This window comes from Rhinolophus ferrumequinum, chromosome 5, assembly GCF_004115265.2.
Source record: "Rhinolophus ferrumequinum isolate MPI-CBG mRhiFer1 chromosome 5, mRhiFer1_v1.p, whole genome shotgun sequence".
In the NCBI taxonomy this organism is placed as follows: Eukaryota; Metazoa; Chordata; class Mammalia; order Chiroptera; family Rhinolophidae; genus Rhinolophus; species Rhinolophus ferrumequinum.
This window is the reverse complement of record NC_046288.1, coordinates 59,156,781-59,176,541: the sequence shown is the minus strand read 5'-3', so window position 1 is coordinate 59,176,541 and position 19,761 is coordinate 59,156,781. Positions and strand designations below refer to the sequence as shown.

At 39.5% G+C, this 19,761-nt stretch overlaps 1 protein-coding gene across 3 annotated transcripts in view; it reads right to left on the bottom strand.

The window, feature by feature from the left end:
• Window positions 1–311: 311 nt before the first annotated feature.
• Window positions 312–19,761, bottom strand: part of EGF (epidermal growth factor) — an 89,318-nt gene continuing 69,868 nt past the window's right edge. For all 3 annotated transcript variants that reach the window (XM_033105271.1, XM_033105272.1, XM_033105273.1), the window contains 6 exons: window positions 16,922–17,044; window positions 14,906–15,050; window positions 10,626–10,793; window positions 7,170–7,287; window positions 4,278–4,383; window positions 312–1,748 (listed from right to left, as the gene is read on the bottom strand). In XM_033105271.1, the coding sequence (XP_032961162.1) occupies window positions 1,498–1,748; window positions 4,278–4,383; window positions 7,170–7,287; window positions 10,626–10,793; window positions 14,906–15,050; window positions 16,922–17,044 (911 nt within the window). In that variant the 3' untranslated portion in view covers window positions 312–1,497. The remainder of the gene's footprint in view (window positions 1,749–4,277; window positions 4,384–7,169; window positions 7,288–10,625; window positions 10,794–14,905; window positions 15,051–16,921; window positions 17,045–19,761) is intronic.

Below are 19,761 nucleotides of genomic sequence, written 5' to 3'. Positions count from 1 at the left end.
ATCCTAAAAGAATGAAGCACTAAAGTAAAAAATACAATCTGAACCCTTAAAGCTTCAAAAATCCTCCCTTTTAAAAGAAGAAAAAAACATTCACACTTAAGAATATAATTTTTCCATAATTGGGAAAACTATGACTATTGTTTTTCTGAGGCCAGTTCTCTCATCAGAAATAAAAGATGGGTCTTCTGATCATCCAGGGTATCAACTGTCAATTAAAGCAAAACTGAATACAGGAAAATCTAAATTAACGGATGAAAAGAGTCATACTGAATATTTAACTAATATAGGTTAATATCCCCACCACCAAACCTTTACCAAAACTTCTAAGGAGTATCCACTTGAAGAGATGTACCTCAATTCCTTTTCATGCTGACTTCTGGTATAACCAAAGTCCAAGGAGTTGAAGAGAAATGAAAAAAAGATGAATAAAGGGAACTGAACAAGCCAAAACCCTGAACCATCCCCAGTTCCTGCATTAGGTTGTGCAAATTGTAGTAACAATGTCTGGGCTGCAACAATGAAATTTATTTAGAACACCTTGTGAAATTTATAAAGTTAAGGAGATTTCTTTTTTCTTTCTTTCTTTCTTCTTATTTTTTTAAGAAGTAACAATAGCAAGCTTGGTGATTCACTTTGATTCAACTCTAACATCCCCATAAACTATAATTTATGACTTAACCAGGTATACAAAAAAATGATCATGTTTTATGGTGACTTTATTTCAATTAGAAGATTTGATTGCTATTCATAATGAAAATAAATCTGCAATTTGCTTACAATCTCATATTTGAAAATAAGTAAAAATTCTGTGCAAACACATAAAAGGGGATTTTACCATTTTCATTAGAAAAAAACTTCTGTGGAGTGAAGGATATAAGGACTAAGAAACCCTGAAGTCTCTTGGGTAATGTTTTAAAAATATTTTCATTTAAAGATTTTAAAATAGAAAAAATAAACCATCTAATTCTGAAGAAATCAGGTTCATTAATTTATCATAACTCATTCTGTAAAATTACCAGCATGGACCACACCAATGATAAGTTAAATACCTACAATGTATCATACAGTAATTTTAATATTCTAACCATTTCATGAGATTGAGCTAAATGTTCTGTCCAAATAAAAGAAATTATTTTATAACTGATCAAACCAGTATGACTGCCTGCTTTAACCTTAGATTTCTTCTAGGGCCGAGGAATGGGCAGGAGGAGGGGATCTATTGCTTATTCAAGACACCACAGTGTATATTCCCCCATTTGATTTCTAATGAGATACATAGTGTTTCTCTCCGTTACTCTAACTTGAAAATCTGCAGTGGGACTTCTTGAAGGAAGAAGCAAAAGCACAATACATATTTGTTTTCAGGATGCTGATCAGGTGATTAGTTGTAGAAATTATGGAGACAAAATTTGTATTTTCCCTCTACTTTTTGAAACAAAGTATTAATGTCTACACATACAGTTTGTTCTTCTTTAACTTCCTTTTCAATTCTAGCTTTCACTGAGTCACTTCCTTTTGGTATGGTGAATCCCTGGCCATTTGTTGCCATAATGGGTTAGCTGACAGGAGAGAATGGGGCTTCTCAACCCCCACAACAATGGGCCTCACTCCATAGGAGGGGAGAGAAAAGCTACACTCCTTTCCTTGGGGACCAGAGCCATTATCACTGGGTGATGAATTGCAGCAGCTTTGCTCTGTGTCCAGACACATCTGGGGCTCCTTCCTCCATGATGCTGGTTGCACTGACCCTACACAAAAGAAAAAAGAAAATTTCAGTATTCACATCATTCACAATGTCTAACAAGAGAGACCCTACTTGTAGTGGTTGGAGAACAGGCCTGAAATATGAGACACAAAATGAACCCATTCCCAAACCATTTTGGTCCCAATTTTTAAAAAATTAAAACAGTCTTGGTTGGTTAAGATGATTCAAAGGACTCTACTACCCAACCTTGCTCTTTAGCTTTCTCTGTGTATGTCCTCTCTCCCCATCTGGACCATAAAATGACTTGAGAACAGAGCTTAGGCTTTGAACAAACTTACATTCCTATCCCCTAGCATGGCCCTCCACTCCCCATGTGGTGCTCTGCATTTAACCTGCACCGACTGATGTTGGCTGAGGTCAATGAATATGGTTCTATGGGCCTACCACTAGTACAGCCTGAATTTTAATGGCTTTTCCAGGAGCAGAGAAGGAATTGGCTAAGAGCCAATCTTGATTTTTTATCTCATTCTCCACTCTATCTCCCCACCTCCAATCTCTGTGTATACTTTCACCACAGGCATTTATGAGACAGCTGGACGTGATCGGGATGTGATCACTCATATTGGGAGACAGTTATATGAGTGGTCCACAGAGAATGGGTCAAACTGGTTGCAGCAGAGTGAGCAAAATGAGAGATATTCTAATCTACTCCTGAGTATTCAGCTGAGTCCTTAGCTCTTTTCTGAATTTAACCACATTCTGGTCCAATAATTGTGCTATTAATTAACTTGCAAAATTATATCATATGTGCCTCTGAAGTGGATTATCTTTATAATAAAGAATTATGATTTTCAGGTCTTCAAGAAAAAGCAGTATGTAACTATAAGACATTCCATTACGAGATCTGACAATTAAGCTCACGAACTCATCATAGAAAAAGTGCTACATACCTCATTGCTGAATATCACTACAGTCACCTTCTAAGTACTCCCCTTGGGAAGCTATGTACTGAAGCCAGTGCTTAGTCCACCCTTCAAAGCAATTTTGGAACTCTTTTTCTGGAATAGCCATCAGAACTGTCATTGTATTACCCTCGATGTCCTAAATGTCATCAAAATGTCTTCCTTTCAATATTTCCTTTATCTTTGGGTAAAGAAACAAGTCACTGGGGGCCTGATCAGGTGAGCAGGGAGGCAGTTCCAATACAGTTACTTGTACTGGCTAAAAACTCCCTCAGAGACAGTGCCATGTGAGCTGGTGCATTGTTGTGATGCAAGAGCCATGAATTGTTGGCAAAAAGTTCAGGTCGTCTAACTTTTTCACACAGCTTTTTCAGTACTTCCACATAGTAAACTTGGTTAGTCTCCAGTTGGCACAAATTCATAATGAATAATCCCTGTGATACCAAAAAAGGTAGAACTTATTGTTGCAATAAGTTCACAAACTTAATTGTCTAACCTCGTACTTCCTAATAATGCTACTAATCACAACAAACCAGGCAACTTTTGAAAATGCTAAATGTTTTCATTATCGAGGTAATAAAACTGGTAACAGTATATATAACACTATAATATTTACTGTACTTTTAATATTCAATTCTTAAATGTGCCTTAATATCCAGAGCCTTCCTCAAAATGGGAAATAGAGTTCTACTGAATTTGGGTTACATGGCAGCATATATATGAGAGGTGAATTTAGAGTGAATTTTTCAAGATAAGAAGCCTCTATTCTCTCTACAAGGCAATCTTAGAAGGACAGTATAGTAATATGCATATCTCTGAAGGGCAAATATCAGAAAATGTAAGTGCACTAATACCCCTCTCACCAGCAGAGGAACTGTTTTTGTTGGCTGAAAGTTACTCTGAACCTTTCTCAAGGCTTAAGACACAAATCATATTCAACCTTGTTCCCCAAGTTACGACTTGTGACATCTGAGGCCGAAGCCCAAGAGGTTCATCATAATACAACTTATGTCGAAAGTATTATGTCAAAGTATATCTAACTCCATTTCTACCTGAGGCAGATTGAGCTCCAGAACAGCCTGAGGACCTGGACTGATTTTACGGCCCTTCTTGCAGCGGCTTGGCTGGATTTCATAAACGGCCAGGCATGAAGCTGAGCGCCAGCCCCTGATAAGACTTGAATATTCTCCAGTCCTTAGGAGAACCACCAGATAAACTTAAATTCACAGGAAACTTTCCTACTAAAACATGGAACACATTTTCTTGGAGTCATTGACAATTTCACTGGAACTATACCTACAGCTACTGATATAAATCCAAACCCCAAAAGTGACCTCAAAACCCAGCCTAGTTCAAAATAAGGAGTCACTCATTGTGTGCTTGCTCACAGCAATGTAGCCGACTGTTATGTGACCAGAGTTTTGAGTGAACATGGTAACCTCACGAAGACAGGAATCCGGTCCAAATACCTTTCTCTAAAGCTCAATGGCATTCCAACACAGCTCAGCTTCTCACGTAGTTTATACAATTAAACTATTTTTTTTCTGTGCCTAGGTGAGACTTTTCACATTCAGGAAAACATTCAAGATCCAGTAACGATAACCATTTACCAGGCTCCGGGGAGAAAAACTGGCCCACATCTGCTGCCTGGCCGTCCTGGAGGGCCACAGGTTGATTCCCATTCTGGAGGTTCTGATGTTCCTTTATAACCACAAACTACAGAGAATAAAAGGGAGAGAAAGGACGTTGTTGCGATTCACAAATTATCTCAACATCCATGAAATCAAAGTCTACAGCTTCACGTTCGTCCTATGGAAGGCAAAAGCTGACAGAAAGGCCCAGTCAAATGTGTCTCTCTGGCTAATAAAAAATTCAGCTTTCAATTAGCAACCTTATGTTACTCTCTATTAAAGCAACCAGGCCCCATCTATGGATTCTAGAATCCCATCTTTTGGATCATGGATCTCGGGTGTCTTCTGTTTTACTTTAAGCAGTCCAAGAATTCCTTAAGTGTTGTAAGCATTGCCAATAGGCCAGAAAAACAATATCTCATCTATGTACATGCTCCAACTTTTCAAATGTGTTCGTGTGTGTTCAGTTAATAAGATTCATTGACACATGCTGCCGAGTGCTGAGTAATTTGGAGTTATTCATGGGTAATAGTAACTAATAGGCAACTACTATTTGCAGGGATTCCCCCAAATGCTTTTTCATGGTTGAACAGCTTGGAAACTGGAATTCTAAAGGCAGGCCCAGAAAACAGCATTTCTTTTTGGTCAACAAAATGGATATTTTTGTCATTATTTCTATTATCCACAATTGATCGGGCACTTGGTAATGCAGGCTGACCAGAGTTCACTGGCTCACATTCACACCGGACGATTTAGATGTTAAAATCAATCAATGATAAAAAGGAAAGAAAAGAATTTACTCCATGCTCCAGGATAAAGGATGGAGTTTGATGAAGTCCTTCCTTGCTGATCAGTGACTCAGAGGAGGGACTGCCCAAGGTTTTGGCTAATCATACTCCATTGGTTCAGAAATTACCGCCCCCCGCTCCAGCAACCCCAGGTAGGAAGGAGCCCGTAACTCAGAAATACAATGAGGAAAAGGGAATGGAAGAAATGTGCTCATATTTCTCTTTGAGGGAAGTGTAGAAAAGGATGATGAGTGGAGCCGATTGGGGAGAGGAGTGTTGGTCCTGGAAGGGTGGATCCCCTGAACACGTGTTCTCCTTTTCTTTTTCTTCACAGCACAAATCATCTTCCTTCTCATTAATGGTGTCCCTACAGCAAGATTTTGCAAAATCAATACATGACCCACTGTTTAAGGGCAGGTGCCCATTATTTTTGGCTTAAGTCCAAATGCAGTGCTCTGCACTGCAAATTTTCCAACCACATGTCTCTCTGTCAGAAGAAAACATAGGTCCTTGAATTCTGGACTGAGATGTTGATGGCAGCTGATGGAACCAGATTTGTTTCTGCTGCTTCTCCTCCTAGTTTGGGTACTCAGCTCTCTCCTGCTCTCACTGATATCTGCCATAGCAGTTGGTGTCGGCATCAGTTATGACAGTGAGGAGGGCTGAGCTCGGCAGCCCCAGTCTGCTGAACACAGCGCTGAGCCAACAAGTTGCTCATGACAGCAGCAAGTGTTTTTGATTTTTTAAAAAACGTAGATACATGCAGACTGTGTCTTCTTCTCTCCCAAGATTTAAGTGAGAGGAATTAAACCTGCTACCCAAAACCTGAATGAAATGCCATATAGACTGGCAAGTGCAATGTGGATCATTTAGAAGTCCACGAAGTCGTGAGGCCTCCAAGAACTGAGGACATCCTATAGCTACGCCCACCCAGAATCACACACTTATGGAATCTCTAGAGACAGAAGGAATCTTAGAGTTCATCTAATCCAAATCCCTTGGTGTCCTGAGAGGTAAAAAGGGTTAAGTGACTTGCTGAAAATTAGACAGCCGATTGGTGGTGGGAGGTAAGGCCAGAATTCACATTGCTTATTGGATTTCCATATTCAGGTTCAACCCAAAAATAAGTATATGCCGAATACTTTAACAGGCAGCAACAGATGATGCCTTCTTAATCAAAAGTGTAGCTAAAGGAAAGCTCTTCTCTGGGAATGCACGTGAAGTGGAGGCTGGGGAATGGATGAAATGATGTTGCCTTTCCCCATCCAGGACCTCACCCTAATAACCTTTTCCCTGTTTGCCCACAGGTTTAAATTCCCCATGGACCTACCATATATTCTAGCCTCTCCCACAATATATCCCACAAATAACACCAACAGTACAGTACACAGAGAACCCGTCAAGTTATCTCGGACAGGTTTCTGGAAACAAAACTTCCAAGTTTCAAGAGAGTTTAGCCCGTCCCAAGTCTGCCCTCTAGTGTTCTAGCACCAATTCCTCAAGGGGTGAGCTATGAAGCAATTTGAACTCGAGTACACAGGGTTGCCTGGTAAAATACAGGACACAGGGTTAAATTTGAATTTAAATTAGAACTTTCAATATTAGTATGAATTTAACTAGGTGTCCTGTATTTTTATTTGCTAATCTGGCAACTATTTTGCTGCTGGAGTTTAGGAACTTAACATGTTTCTGAGAAAAGAAATATGAAGATTGGGAGCATAATCTTCGGTTTTTAAGACACCCATCTGAAAGGGAATCACCTAAAAATTGGGAGACTTTTCGCATACATATGAAAATATAAGTTACAAGAAGAAACTACATAATAGAAAAGAAGATTCCGTAAATGTCTTGTGCCATTATATTTTTGCACTATTTTAGCCTGCCTCATTAATTTAGGGCAGAGTTCCCCTAACCCCACCATCCACCCAGGACCACCCCAGTTATTGTGGTGTTGACTAACATTAACACCAGCTGAAAGCTATAACAGATTTCAGTGTCTCTGAAGTCAGTGAAGCACGAGAAAAAAATGAACTGGGATTAATATAAGGCCAATTTCTTGCTTCATGTACTTTGGTCACATTACCCAAGGTTGGGGGCAGGAGGACATCGCAGCCTCTCTGTCTGCAGGCCTGCTAACGCTCACATCTCTGCTCGACTCTTCATAAGGGTTCTTTAGATTTTTTGATGGTAGCTTGTGAGTCCTGCAGTAAAAACAAAATGGGAGATAATCTCAAAACAAAACAAAACCAACAGTAACCCACTCAGTGATGGTCAGGGACAATTATGTTTGCTATTGAAATTTAGGTACTTAAAATGCACGGGAGAGAAGAAATATTTTTAAAAACCAGGAACATAAGTTTGGTTTTCTTAAGGCCTATTTTCTATAGAACTTTCCAGATAATGTTTCTCTTTTCCCAAGGTTCGGTGAGTTGCGAGGCGGGTGGGGTGGGGACACAAGTGGGGGAGTGGTGACCCATGCATTCATCCATGGGCGGATCTATCGAGTACTAACTATGTCCCAGGCACTGTCCTACTACTGGGGATAGAGCAATGGAAAAACAACAAGAAAATCTCACCCTAATGGACTTCGAGTTTGGTGGGGATGAGGGTCTGTGAAAACAGTACCACAGCAATTGTGTGACACACACTATATTAGCTACATTTACAAGTGAAGCCCCTGGGGCTGCAAGATGGCAGTGACTCACCCAAGATGCATACCTAGCAGGGGCAGCCCAGGAGCTGGGTTATAATGACGCAATGCCTCGGCTCGTTCCACTGGCCCTCTGCAATCCTGTTCACAGGCATTACAGGCAAGAACACAAGGAGTGGAAGACCCAAGAGCACACTGTCACACAGTTGCCACACCAGGAAATAGACTAGGTCTCCTGACTCCAAATCCAGTTTTATAAATACTTATTTGTTTAACAAACATTAAGCACTAAGTCTATATAACGCATGGTGTCATGCACTAGAGGGAAAAAGTGAAAGGCAGGGAGATCGAGCATTAAGGTGGGATCCCCGTGCTCAAAGCATTGGCTTCTAGAGGAAGAGAGATAGGTACATAACATACGGAGCAGCCATATAAGGAAGGCAACGAAGGAAGCATGGTGGTGAAAATCATCATCCAGATTCCAAAACAGCACTGCTGTCTTGGGCCCACAGCAGCCCAGTTCTCTCTAGGAGGGCAAACCTCTGTCCAGTAGGCTGCAATAGGAAGCAGGGGCTGCTGTGAAAGCCCTGTCCCAGGAGGTGTGAATTCAATGTAATGGCTAATAGCAGGAAATGGTGTGGGTTATTATTATTTTTAATGAAAGGCATCAAGGAAAAATTGAAGCAAGAGCTAATATAATCAGTTCCAAAGTTGCAAAGTTACAGTTTGTAACAGACTATTTCATTTTGATTTTCCAACTAGTGGGTCATTCCAAGAAATCTGGATTTATGAAGTAATAATATTACAATATCTTAACAATTATTTAATTCCACAAACAGTAATCTTTTGAGAGATATACAAGACAAATAGTGTCAAACAATCTAGACAAAACAGGCAAGAGCTGATACAAAAAAAAAGTCACTTCTCATGCCTAACTTAAAAACTCAATGCTAGAGCTGTATTTATTGGCATACTTTAGTGACATGGCAATATTTGGACTGGCAGTTTTAATTTTATCTTATCAGAACTGATACAGCTACAGTACAAATACAGTCAAAACTCATAGTTGAAAATTTGTGGTGGGGTAAGCAGCTCCACTGACCAGAACTGCTCGGTAAATAACCATAGATTTGTTCAGAAAGAACCTCATAACTCTAGTGCATTTCAGCAACAAGAAAAACAGGATTGTGATGAGTTTTCTTTTTGAAGAAGTAATCCTTATCAATTTTGATTTTATGCATATGAATGTCAGAGGCTAAAGACATACTTATTTGTGTATAAAATCTACAGTCATCTTTCACCTGAGCTGGTCTTTGAATTCTAAGTCAAAAAAGCCATCAATTGGCTTTTGGCATTCAATCCAGAGCTCTGAAGAACATCAACAGAACATAAAACATACTTACTATTCCACAGTGCATAGAGTAAGAAAAAAATGCTTAATAATTATGGCACACATAATTTCTTGGCACACATAGTTTCTTGTTCCATTTTTTTTCTACACTATTTGCCAAGCATTTACTTTTCTTTTGGCATTCTGTCTAATGAGATGAAGCATTGATTATTCAACATTTTTTCTACAGACATCCAAGATATTGATTGAATATCAGGCTACAAAGTATTGATACAATGATTACTGATGGACCTCTGAATTAAAATTTCAAATTGTGCCTGAGAATCTTGTGTCTCCAGATGGAAAAGGGTTTGGAACAAGTGACTCTTTGGGGGAAGATTACAGTTCATGGAAAATCATAATAATAACAACAGATAGCATCTATAAAGTCCTATATGCCAGACATACTAAGCTCTTTATTTAGATTAACTCAATTAATCTCCCAATAACATTTTAGTACTACTCTTGTCTCTGTTTTATAGCAAAAGAAATTAATGAATATAATAGATAACATGCCTGATGTTATTTAAATGTGAACTGGGATTTGAACCTATGCAGTATGATTATAGAGCCTGTGCTGTTAACCACTACACTAGGATATAGCAGGGTTTTAGATGCTGGATGATAGGTTGAGTCCTCCATAATACAAGACAGTTGCCACCCGAGTGGTTGTGTAGAACTAGTAAGTGTGGTTGGATTTTTACCAGCAGATGGTGGTAGGTATTCCATATATTCCCAGAGAATTGAACCTATTAGTTAAGTGGGTCTTAGGTTCTTTGGCCATAAAATGATGAGATCAAATTAGATAATTCAATAAAGTTCCTTTCAGCCCCAAAGAGTCATGACTCACTGATTTTGTACGGCACAAACTGTAGCAGTACATAAAATGTTTTCCAACATTTGGAGGGTGGAGGATGCTGTCCTACTTTTTAAGAAAACGGAAAATGAGCAGTGTGATGCTTATACCTTCACCCTAACGTAGTGCTAATTTTTTAAAAAATTAAATGTATAAATATTGTTCCACAGTTTCTAACTTTTAACTTGAAATTACTGAAAACAACAAAATCCAAGGACTGGAAACTTCCTTCAAAGTTGGGGAAGATACTGATTTTTCTTGATCAAACGTTAATACTTTGTGGGAAATCAACCCAATGGAGGGCCATCATGAAAAAAAAAAGACAGTTATGCAGGCTATGGGGAAAGAGCAGGTGATGGTGAGTGGGTGAAGAAAAAAAGCAGAGTACAAAAATGCATTATTAAATAACAACCCCATACACTACAGGGGTGTGTGCCCAAAGACTGGAATGGAACAAGAAGAGGAAAACTACTGATGTTTTAGAACACAAGAATCCTACACCATTTGTTGTTTCCTTTAACTGTTACTCCGCTTCTTACACGTAACGTAGTAAGATTGTAGAAGAAATTCCTCTGAAGGAAGCAGGGTTCTCCTGGGAGGGGCTAGAAAGAGGCTGAAAGCGCCACTGGGCAGAAAGCATCACCTGTAGTAGTGAGCGCCCCACAGCCCCAGGAGCAACAGCAGGACGAGCCCCACCAGGCAGACAGCCACCACGGTGATGTTCCACTGCCGGCCGTGGCCAGCATGGCGCAGTTCCCACCATTTCAAGTCTCGGTGCTGACATCGCTCTCCAACGTAGCCGACGACACAGCTGTGACAACACACAAACAGAGGTCGGCTGTAAGCCCTGGCCAAAAGCTCCTCTATGTTTCAGACTCAATATCCAGCCGCTTCTCAACCTCTGCATTTCCAGACTCAGCTTTTTGGAAGCACATGGAAAATCCATTAGGGGTCAGCTGAAAGCACTCTGCTTTACAAGTTAATGCTGCATGGACTTCCCCTTTTGTCTGTTTGCCCTGGGATTGATGGGGGATTATTTGCATGCTGCCTCTGTAAGGCATTGCAGAACATTGATTAAAGATCAATCACTCTTAGGCTAAAATCCTGAGGAGCTACCTTTAAGACCAACACAAAGCAACTCTGCCCTAAGAGCCAAGAGAGTTTTTGAACAAATGTTTGGTCAGATTGCAATGAAATCTAAATTCAAAGGAAGGAAGAATTTGAAAGCAGAGTCCTTCACTTGAGACCAGGCTATAAAATAATGTGAAAAAGAAAGCCTAGTCTATGGAGGAAACATTTCTTTTCTTTTCTTTTTTTTTTTTTTTAATCATCACAGGCCCAAGAGAAAAGCTCTCAGCATCTACCTACTTTCTTGCAGGGAGAAAAACTAAATGGAGGAAAAAAGAGGCATTCACCGGCAAACATCCTGCGGCTTCATTAGTGAAATTGTTACTAGAATTACTACAGCCAACATTGTGAATCTTTAGATGAAAGTAAATGAAACAATGCTGCCATCTACTGGGAAGCATGCTTCTAGAAACTATCAGGATCTTGGGTAGAAAAACTGTAGTTTATAATTCTTCACAAGAGCATAAATCTTTTTAAAAAATCCTATTAAATATTTTGTAACCCTCACTTGTTAGGAATCTCTCCCATTTGGCCCTGGATCAACTATTCATTTATTCATGGCCCCACCTTATTCCAAAAGGACTTGAAGGACTGAATACACAGAGAACTGATACCAGCCCCTATGGTGAGAAGAGATTTAGATGAAACTCCAGAAGATGTAGATTCTGCCATAGTTCTACCTTGACTTACTTTTAGGAGCTTTGGAGAGTCAGAGATAGGTGGGGAAGGATCTAGCATTTGTTAAGCAATTTATTTGTCCAATACTGTGAGGGGCACTTTTACTCGTTTTATTTTCGATGACCTATTTCCATTTTACAGATGAGAAAAGTGAGGCTCAAAGGGGTTACACAATTTGTACCAGGTCACACAACTCATGAGTGGCAGTTTCTGCTCAAATCGTTCCCTAATTTCAAAGCCTGTGTTACTATGACAATGGGCTGCTTCCAAAAAGGGTTTTAAGCAACATGCATCTCTGAAAAGTTATTCTTTTAGAACTGACCATGCAAGAGATGGAAAGATCTGACGGTAGGCAGCATAAAGGACTATGAAGTGATTCCAGGATTTTCTGGATACTGTTTTAATGCTAGCTATCTGTGGTTACAGATATTTACTATCAATGCCTAGTGGACATTTTTAAATTGTTGGATATTAATGAGCCATGCCTCTCAGAGATTTTAGGATCTTGAGGAATATAACAATTACCCGGCAAGAGTCCTGGAGGCCAAGGCAGGTGGGCAAATCAGAGCCTATGTGAGTTCACAAATTCACAAGGGTGGACCACATACTACTAGTTCTTTGGGTTATTAATGAGTTCTTCTGTTAAAACAAACAAAAGATTCCCTGGCCAAATATGTTTCAGTTTCTATGGTCCAATAATTTCAAGAAATTATGGACTAAATAAAGGTCAAGCCTTTATCACATGATGTGGTGTACCATGAATCAAGAATTGAACACTAGAGTGTGAAGCCTTTTTCAAAATGATTTGACCACAAGTCCCTTTTATCATGAAACATTTCACAGCACCAGTGCTGTGGAATTGAGGTCTGGAGAAGACGTCCCCAGGAAGGTGTGGGTTGATTCAAAGCTAAACCAGGGTGAGTGAGGGCCTCTTTTGAGCTCAGAAGGTTTGGAATCTTCTGAGAATTGCCAATCCAGGGAACCTTGAGGGAAGATCCTCAACATAGAGACTCCAGTCCTAACATCCCTGCATCCCTGGGCAGCAGCAGTCCCTGTTTCAGAGGGCAGCGTCCACTGCCCCCAAGCAAGGAAGGAAGAGCGCCCTTTATAAACCTGCTTGCAGCATTAGGAACACTCTGCATGGAATGAGGCCTATGAAGTGTTTCTAATTAAAGTTGGACTAGTAAGCTCCCTGGAGATGTGTTATTATGGAATTTAAAAAATACAAGGTGAGGTCACCAGGTCGGAGGAGGCAAGTGTTGAATGTTTGCGTCATTAAACCACATGTTTATTAAATTCAAAAATAAAGTTATGTTATGACCCAGACTAATGGGAACTCTGGAAATATTTTCAATTGCTTTTGATTAAAGGTCCTTAAATTTGAGTGTTACCTCCAGTTTGTCATTTTGTAGCATCACGTGCTTAAAACATTGTCAGAGGACTATGATATTTTCATCAGGATTTAATGACAGAAAGAAAAATAGTCTGCTAAAGAGTTCATAAATCTTTTAATAAATTGACATTATCAGGTCCAAATAAAAATAACGTACTAATTGTAGTACCATGTTTCCCCAAAAATAAGACCTAGCTGGACAATCAGCTCTAATGCATCTTTTGGAGCAAAAATTAATATAAGACCCAGTCTTATATTATATTATATAATATAATTATATAACTTATAATTATATTATATTACATAATATAAGACTGGGTCTTATGTCCTAGTAAAATAAGACCGAGTCTTATATTAATTTTTGCTCCAAAAGACACATTAGAGCTGATTGGCCGGCTAGGTCTTATTTTTGGGGAAACCCGGTATATAACCCTGCAGTACTCTTCATATTATCATAAAGTCTTTTCTAACCCAAAGTTAAAGTATTAGAGAAAAACAAGCAGTGACCTAATAAACTAGGACATTTGTTTTCATAATTTCATTATTTGGGATAATAAGAACCCATGAACAGGTTAAACAATTTGATTCTTATTATCAAAATCAAGGATAACTAGTACTAGATTTATCTGAGGTTAGAAAATTACAGCATGCAGATATGAATATGAAAGTAGATGTCTATTAGAACTGAGTCATTTTTGCTAATATTCATAAACATTTTCATTATTTTTGTCAGGCTGACATAATTTGTAATGCAAAGCCATACAGTTTGTCACAGATTATAACTTATTTTTTTCTAATAATTTAGACTATGCTGATTACCATTGATAAAAATAATAAAAGCTTTTAAGCTTATAGCATCTATTCATGAGGATCAGAATATTTTATCACTCCTTCCTCAGGCACAGAGAAAACTGTCAGGTGAGTCAGGAGTCTAGCCATAGGGGGCCTATTAAATTCCCTCATATTGCCTTCAAAATATAAAAGTAAGAAAAAGTAAAATTTGATGCAGAACTAGACATGGGAGTGTCGTTTTATGAAAGACTCCAAGGGGAAGGCTTTCTGAGTGAGGACAGCAGGAGGGCCTCATGGTTTCAGGGCTTCCTTGAACCTACTTTTCCATTCGACACTGCCCACGTGAAATCATCATGGAAACAAACAAACAATGACGACAACAAAAAAGAGCAAAACGCAGCAGTGGCTGCATCCAGCAGTCACTAAACAACAAAATACAAATGTCAACTATGAGAAAATTAAGAAAAAAACACATGTATATTAGTTTTGAGAATTGAAGACAAGAAGTCCAGTGTGAATATACACAACACTTTCATAAATTCAGAAACATATTGTGGATGGTCTCCATCTATTTGGCAGAAAATACACCAACATTTCAAGGAATTCTTTCACAAACCTAAGCTTTTCAACCAAAGTGAGAAGTTTAATCCCCAGACTGTACCAGTAGCAACATCAAGTTACTTAAGTAAAAGGGAAAAATCACCAATTCCTTAAATTTATATTTACCCCTGGCAGCAGCTGCAAGGGGTGGGGGTGGGAGACGATATGCAGAGAGGGTGCAATACACACACAATTTACATATGTATAATTACATTTTTCCCTAAGGAGAAACCTAATTATAGAAACATTTCCTTAATATAAATTTTGCAAATTTGTTGAAAGTAATGGGATGCAATGTCACATCGCTATACTGTCAGGACAGCCAGACTTACTTGCATGCATAGTTGTCCACGGCTTCAATGTACATACACACTCCGTCATGGAGGCAGTACCCGGCATGGGACGGGGGACATTCTGGGTAACTGTTTCGCACAGAATGGCGGCCATCCTCCCTGCGATGATAGGGGGCGGTCGAGTCTAGAACAATCAAAGATGTTACTTTTACTTTCTGAAGCAATCAGGGGCCTTTGGGTATAGGTATTCCCTGCTTTTCAAAAGCTCGCTTTACGAAAGACCTACATTAATGCTCATTTTCGCTAACTCAAACAAAACCAAAGAGGATTTTCACTTTTACAAAACAAAGCTGAAAAGTGGAAACAGTGTTTGGCATTTGCGGCAGCACCCCAGCAGTGAGAGTGGCCCCACCAAGCTCCTTCCCTAGGAACCACACTCAGCACCTCAGCAGCACGCTACCAGAGCTTTGTTTAACTGTCTGTGAGCACCTGGGCTTCATCTCCATTTATTTTGTGCCTCTGTTAGCAAGATGTGTGCTAAGGTATCAGAAAAGCCGAAGAGAGCTTGTAAGGGTGTTGCACTTACTGTAAAACTGGACGTAATTAAGCATATTTGGTAGGTTATATTTTTGGGTCTGGGAACACTCAAAAATTTTTTCCATATAAATTAATAGCAGTAACTGCTCCTTCACTTTTACGCCATTTCAGCTTATGAAAGATTTCGTAGGAACGCTCTACTTTTGGATACCAGGGAAAACCTGTATCAATATCAGAACTAGTTTCTGTGAACTATTTGTGATTTGGTATCTTTTAAGGACAGTAGAACTGTCAAAGCAACAGTAGTTTCGCTTTCCTAACCAGACATTATGTTATTCACCAGGAAGCAAGCCATTCTTTCTTTAGGTTCAGTATTATTTGACATAAAGCATATTGGAGGCAAATAAGAGAATGGTCAATCCTAAGACACCGAATGAATGCCGAGTCACTGATCTCATTATAAAAGCACATCTGTCATCCACAAACACACACTAACTGTGAAATGACAGCTAGCTTTAAGAGGGTCTCACTGAACCACAGTATGTCTTTATGGCTTATAAACCACCCAGTAATATACAGTCTATTCCCCCCCCCCCGTGTCGTGGGAATCTCAAAAATTTCTCCTGCACAGTGATTTCTTCTAAAAACTATTTAACTTTCAGGGGAACCCTCAAAGACAAGACGAGTCACGTTGACAGAAAAGAAATGTTACCATACACAGGAAATGCCATAGTGGTAAAGTCCCTTTCATTAAACGGTTCACTGCTCTTTAAAAGGAGAACATTAGGGTGTGTAGCTGACTATATAAATATTAGCAGGTTTTCAATATTTTTAGAAGAGCAAATTATTTGAGAAAATAATGTGTTAAAAAAACAGAGACACAAGCGAGCACAGAATTTTCCTTTATTAGGATGTTTTCTGCTTTCAGAGGTAAATAGCCTGCAGTAGCAGAGAAAAGCCCCAGATTCTGGTGTCCGGAGTCGGTGAAGCCAGTCCCCTTCTGGGTTGCTGATGGTGAGAAGATACTGCGTTATGGAGAGAGGGTTCAGGAAGCAGGAGTCAACCATTAGGAACATTTAAATAGAAAGAAAAAAGAGCTAGAGTTCTAAATCAGATCAAGAAATACCAACTTTTTAAAGTAATATTTTTAAGTGCTTCAAAATGCTAAAAGTCCAGACACCCTCCCCAACCTATCTAGCTCTGCAGAATTTTTCCAGCAGCCCAAGAAATCAACATTACAAATCAAGACATTAGCTGCATAGTTAAGGAGAACCACCTGTGTTCCTACCTTCACTGAATTGTGAGTAATAAAATAGGATTTATAGCAGATGTTATTAAATTTAAAAAAAACTTGGACCATTTCACATCTCAAACCCAGCATCAACTTAATCAGGAATGCAAACTCTCCAGCCTGATTGAACCAAATGATTTCTAGACTCACTACTGCAAATACACTGGGGTACAGAATTTTCTGGAATCAAGCTTTTCCACGTGGTTCTAGATTACCCAGCAACATACCAGGGCACATCCGTCCAGGTTCAGACATGCTGCCGGCACACATGCAGGTGTAGTTTCCCTCTGTATTTGTACACGTGGCATTTTCCCCACAGGTGTGCATGCCCAATTGGCACTCATCAATATCTGGCAGAAAAAAAAGGGGGATAAGGAAGAGAAAAATGGGGGTGTAGAGGAGGAAATAGGGTCATACAATTGGAAAACCCAACATCCTAGAAGGGGAGCCCCTTCAACTTCTGTCATGCTGTATGACTCAGAGCTCTACACTGAGTACTTTTGGATTTTTAGATCCAAAAGTTTTATCATGAGTGTTGGTGACATAGATGAACTGGGTCCCATGGCTGCATGCCCGGTCAGGTAAACTCCTGACAGCTTGGGAGGAAAGAAAACTTCCCAACACGATCAGCAAAGTGAGAAAATTAGAGATTGATGAACTATCTCTAGACAAACATTTAGAAGCTCAGATCATAACAAAGAAAACATTTTTGCCTTTTGAATATAAACATAAACTAGCTCATCACTTTTTTCGAACTACCCACCTTTTTCTTCCTAGTTAGCACCACCCTAAGAGGTAGCTCCCTCCTCCCTTCAATTTGACATTATGATAAGATTAGCCTTAATACATCCCCTGCTTCCCACTTGCCTTCACTGCACTCCTAAGCACCAGTGTCAGATTAATCTTCCTGAGCCATGTCACCCATCATTGTCCCACCTGACTCCAACGCTGCCAGCTGCTCTGTGTTGCCTCCAGCTGTGCTGCCCAGTGTGACAGCCACTGCTCTGTGAGTATTGAGCACCTGAACCACAGCTAATCCACACTGAGATGTGTTCTAAGTGTAAAATCCACACCAGATTTTGATATATTAAAATGTTAATATTTTGGATATTTTGGAATAAATAAAATATTATGAAAATTAATCTCACCTTTTTCTTTTTACTTTTTCCAATGTGGCTACTAGAAAATTTAAAATTACATATGGGACTGACATATTTCTATTTGACGGGGTGGTCTAGCGAAGGAAAACCCCAATGATTCCAGTCTTCCACAAATGTAATCCAACCCACCTGTTGTGGACTGAATTGTATCCCCCAAAATTCATATGTTGACTCCCTAACCCCCAATATGACTATATTTGGAGAAAGGGCCTATAAGAAAGTAATTAAAGTTAAATGAAGTCAGAAGAGAGAGGCCGTGATCCAATAGGATTGGTGTCCTTATAAGAGGAAGAGACACCAGATATCTCTCTTTCTCTCTTGTTCTCTCTCTCTCTCTCTCTCTCTCTCTCTCTCTCTCTCTCTCTCTCTCTCTCTCTCTCTCTCTCTCTCTCTCTCTCTCTCTCTCCCCCCGCCCCCCGAGTCACAGAGGAAAGTCTATGTGTATATGTAGCAAGAAGGCAGCCATCTGTAAGCCAGGAAGAGAGTCCTCATCAGGAACCAAATAAGCCAGCACCTTGATCTGGGACATATAGCCTCCAGAACTGAGAAAAATAATGTCTGTTGTTTAGGCTACCCAGTCTATACAACAGACTAAGATACCATCTTACCAGCCTCAGTTTCTATTTTCCCTCACACACAACCTAACACTTACTTGTAGTGCTCAATTAGACTATTCTCTACCCTTTCATATTTCCACCATATAAAAATTTATTCATGCCCCAAGGTCCATCCAAAATGGTACTTCCTCCATGAAGTCTTCCCCACTACCTCAAACAGATATTTCTTCCAGTTCTGAACTTCCACTGTAGCTTTTACTTTTCTTATGATGCATACCTTTCTTCACCACTTACCATAGCTGTGTTTCTTTTAGATCATATTCTCCTCGCAAGCAAGGACTGCCTTCACCATCTTGCTATTCCTCATAGTTCCTAGTACTGTGCCTTCGCACTAATAGAGACCAATTAAATATTTGTCACATTGAATTGCTATCCTGAATGGTTCAAACTGAGTTTTTGTTTGTTTGTTTGTTTTACTGACTTCCTATTTTTATCTCTATGAACTATCACCTTGAGGATGAGAGAGAGCTTTTGCAAGAAACAAAAACAAAGACATACTCTTGGCCAAGAAACACAACGGCTCTTAACAATAAAAATAAAAGCAGCACTTTTATATATATGGAGAGGGAGGGAAGGAGAGAGAGGAAGAGGGAAATGGAGATGGAGGGGGAGAGAAGAGGACAGGAACAAGCTCCCTGCTACCATGGGGCAGGCTGGGTCATGATACCCCATGGCATGTTTGCTACTGGGAGGAGGTGGTTTAGTAACAGAGTGAAAATCCAGGATCTAATGAGTTTAAACATCCAAGAAAGTATGCCTTTCTTTCTCTTCAAAGTAAATTAAATATAGAGCCTGTTTGTCTAAATTATCTACGAGCCTGCTTAATTAGAGCAATGACATTTTCCTGACTGACAGCCAAATATGTGCTTAAAAAGAGCATTTACAGATGTCTGTGGACTCCACAAAACTAATCTGATAAAGGTCTGATTTAAACCGACCAGATCCAGAAAATTGGTAGTTATGACTGATATTTCATCTTTAACCTCAACATGTAGGAGAAAGCAGTACAATTTTAGTTTCTTATCAGGGCATCTGCCACTCACTGTGAAAAGAATTTTATGTTTTCAGAAGGAAAAGAAAATACTGACAGAGACATTTTAAAGCCCTGTAAAACTTCAGATAACCACTTCCCTGGGCTACAATAGCTTCAGGCAGGTCTTCACTTGTGAGGTGATACCATGCTACCGACACCTGGAAAAGGACAAGACATCTCCTAAGTGAACTCCCACCCAGCAAGCCACACCCAGGCCTTGGCAGAGGACGGTGATTATGAAACAGGTCTTAATCATT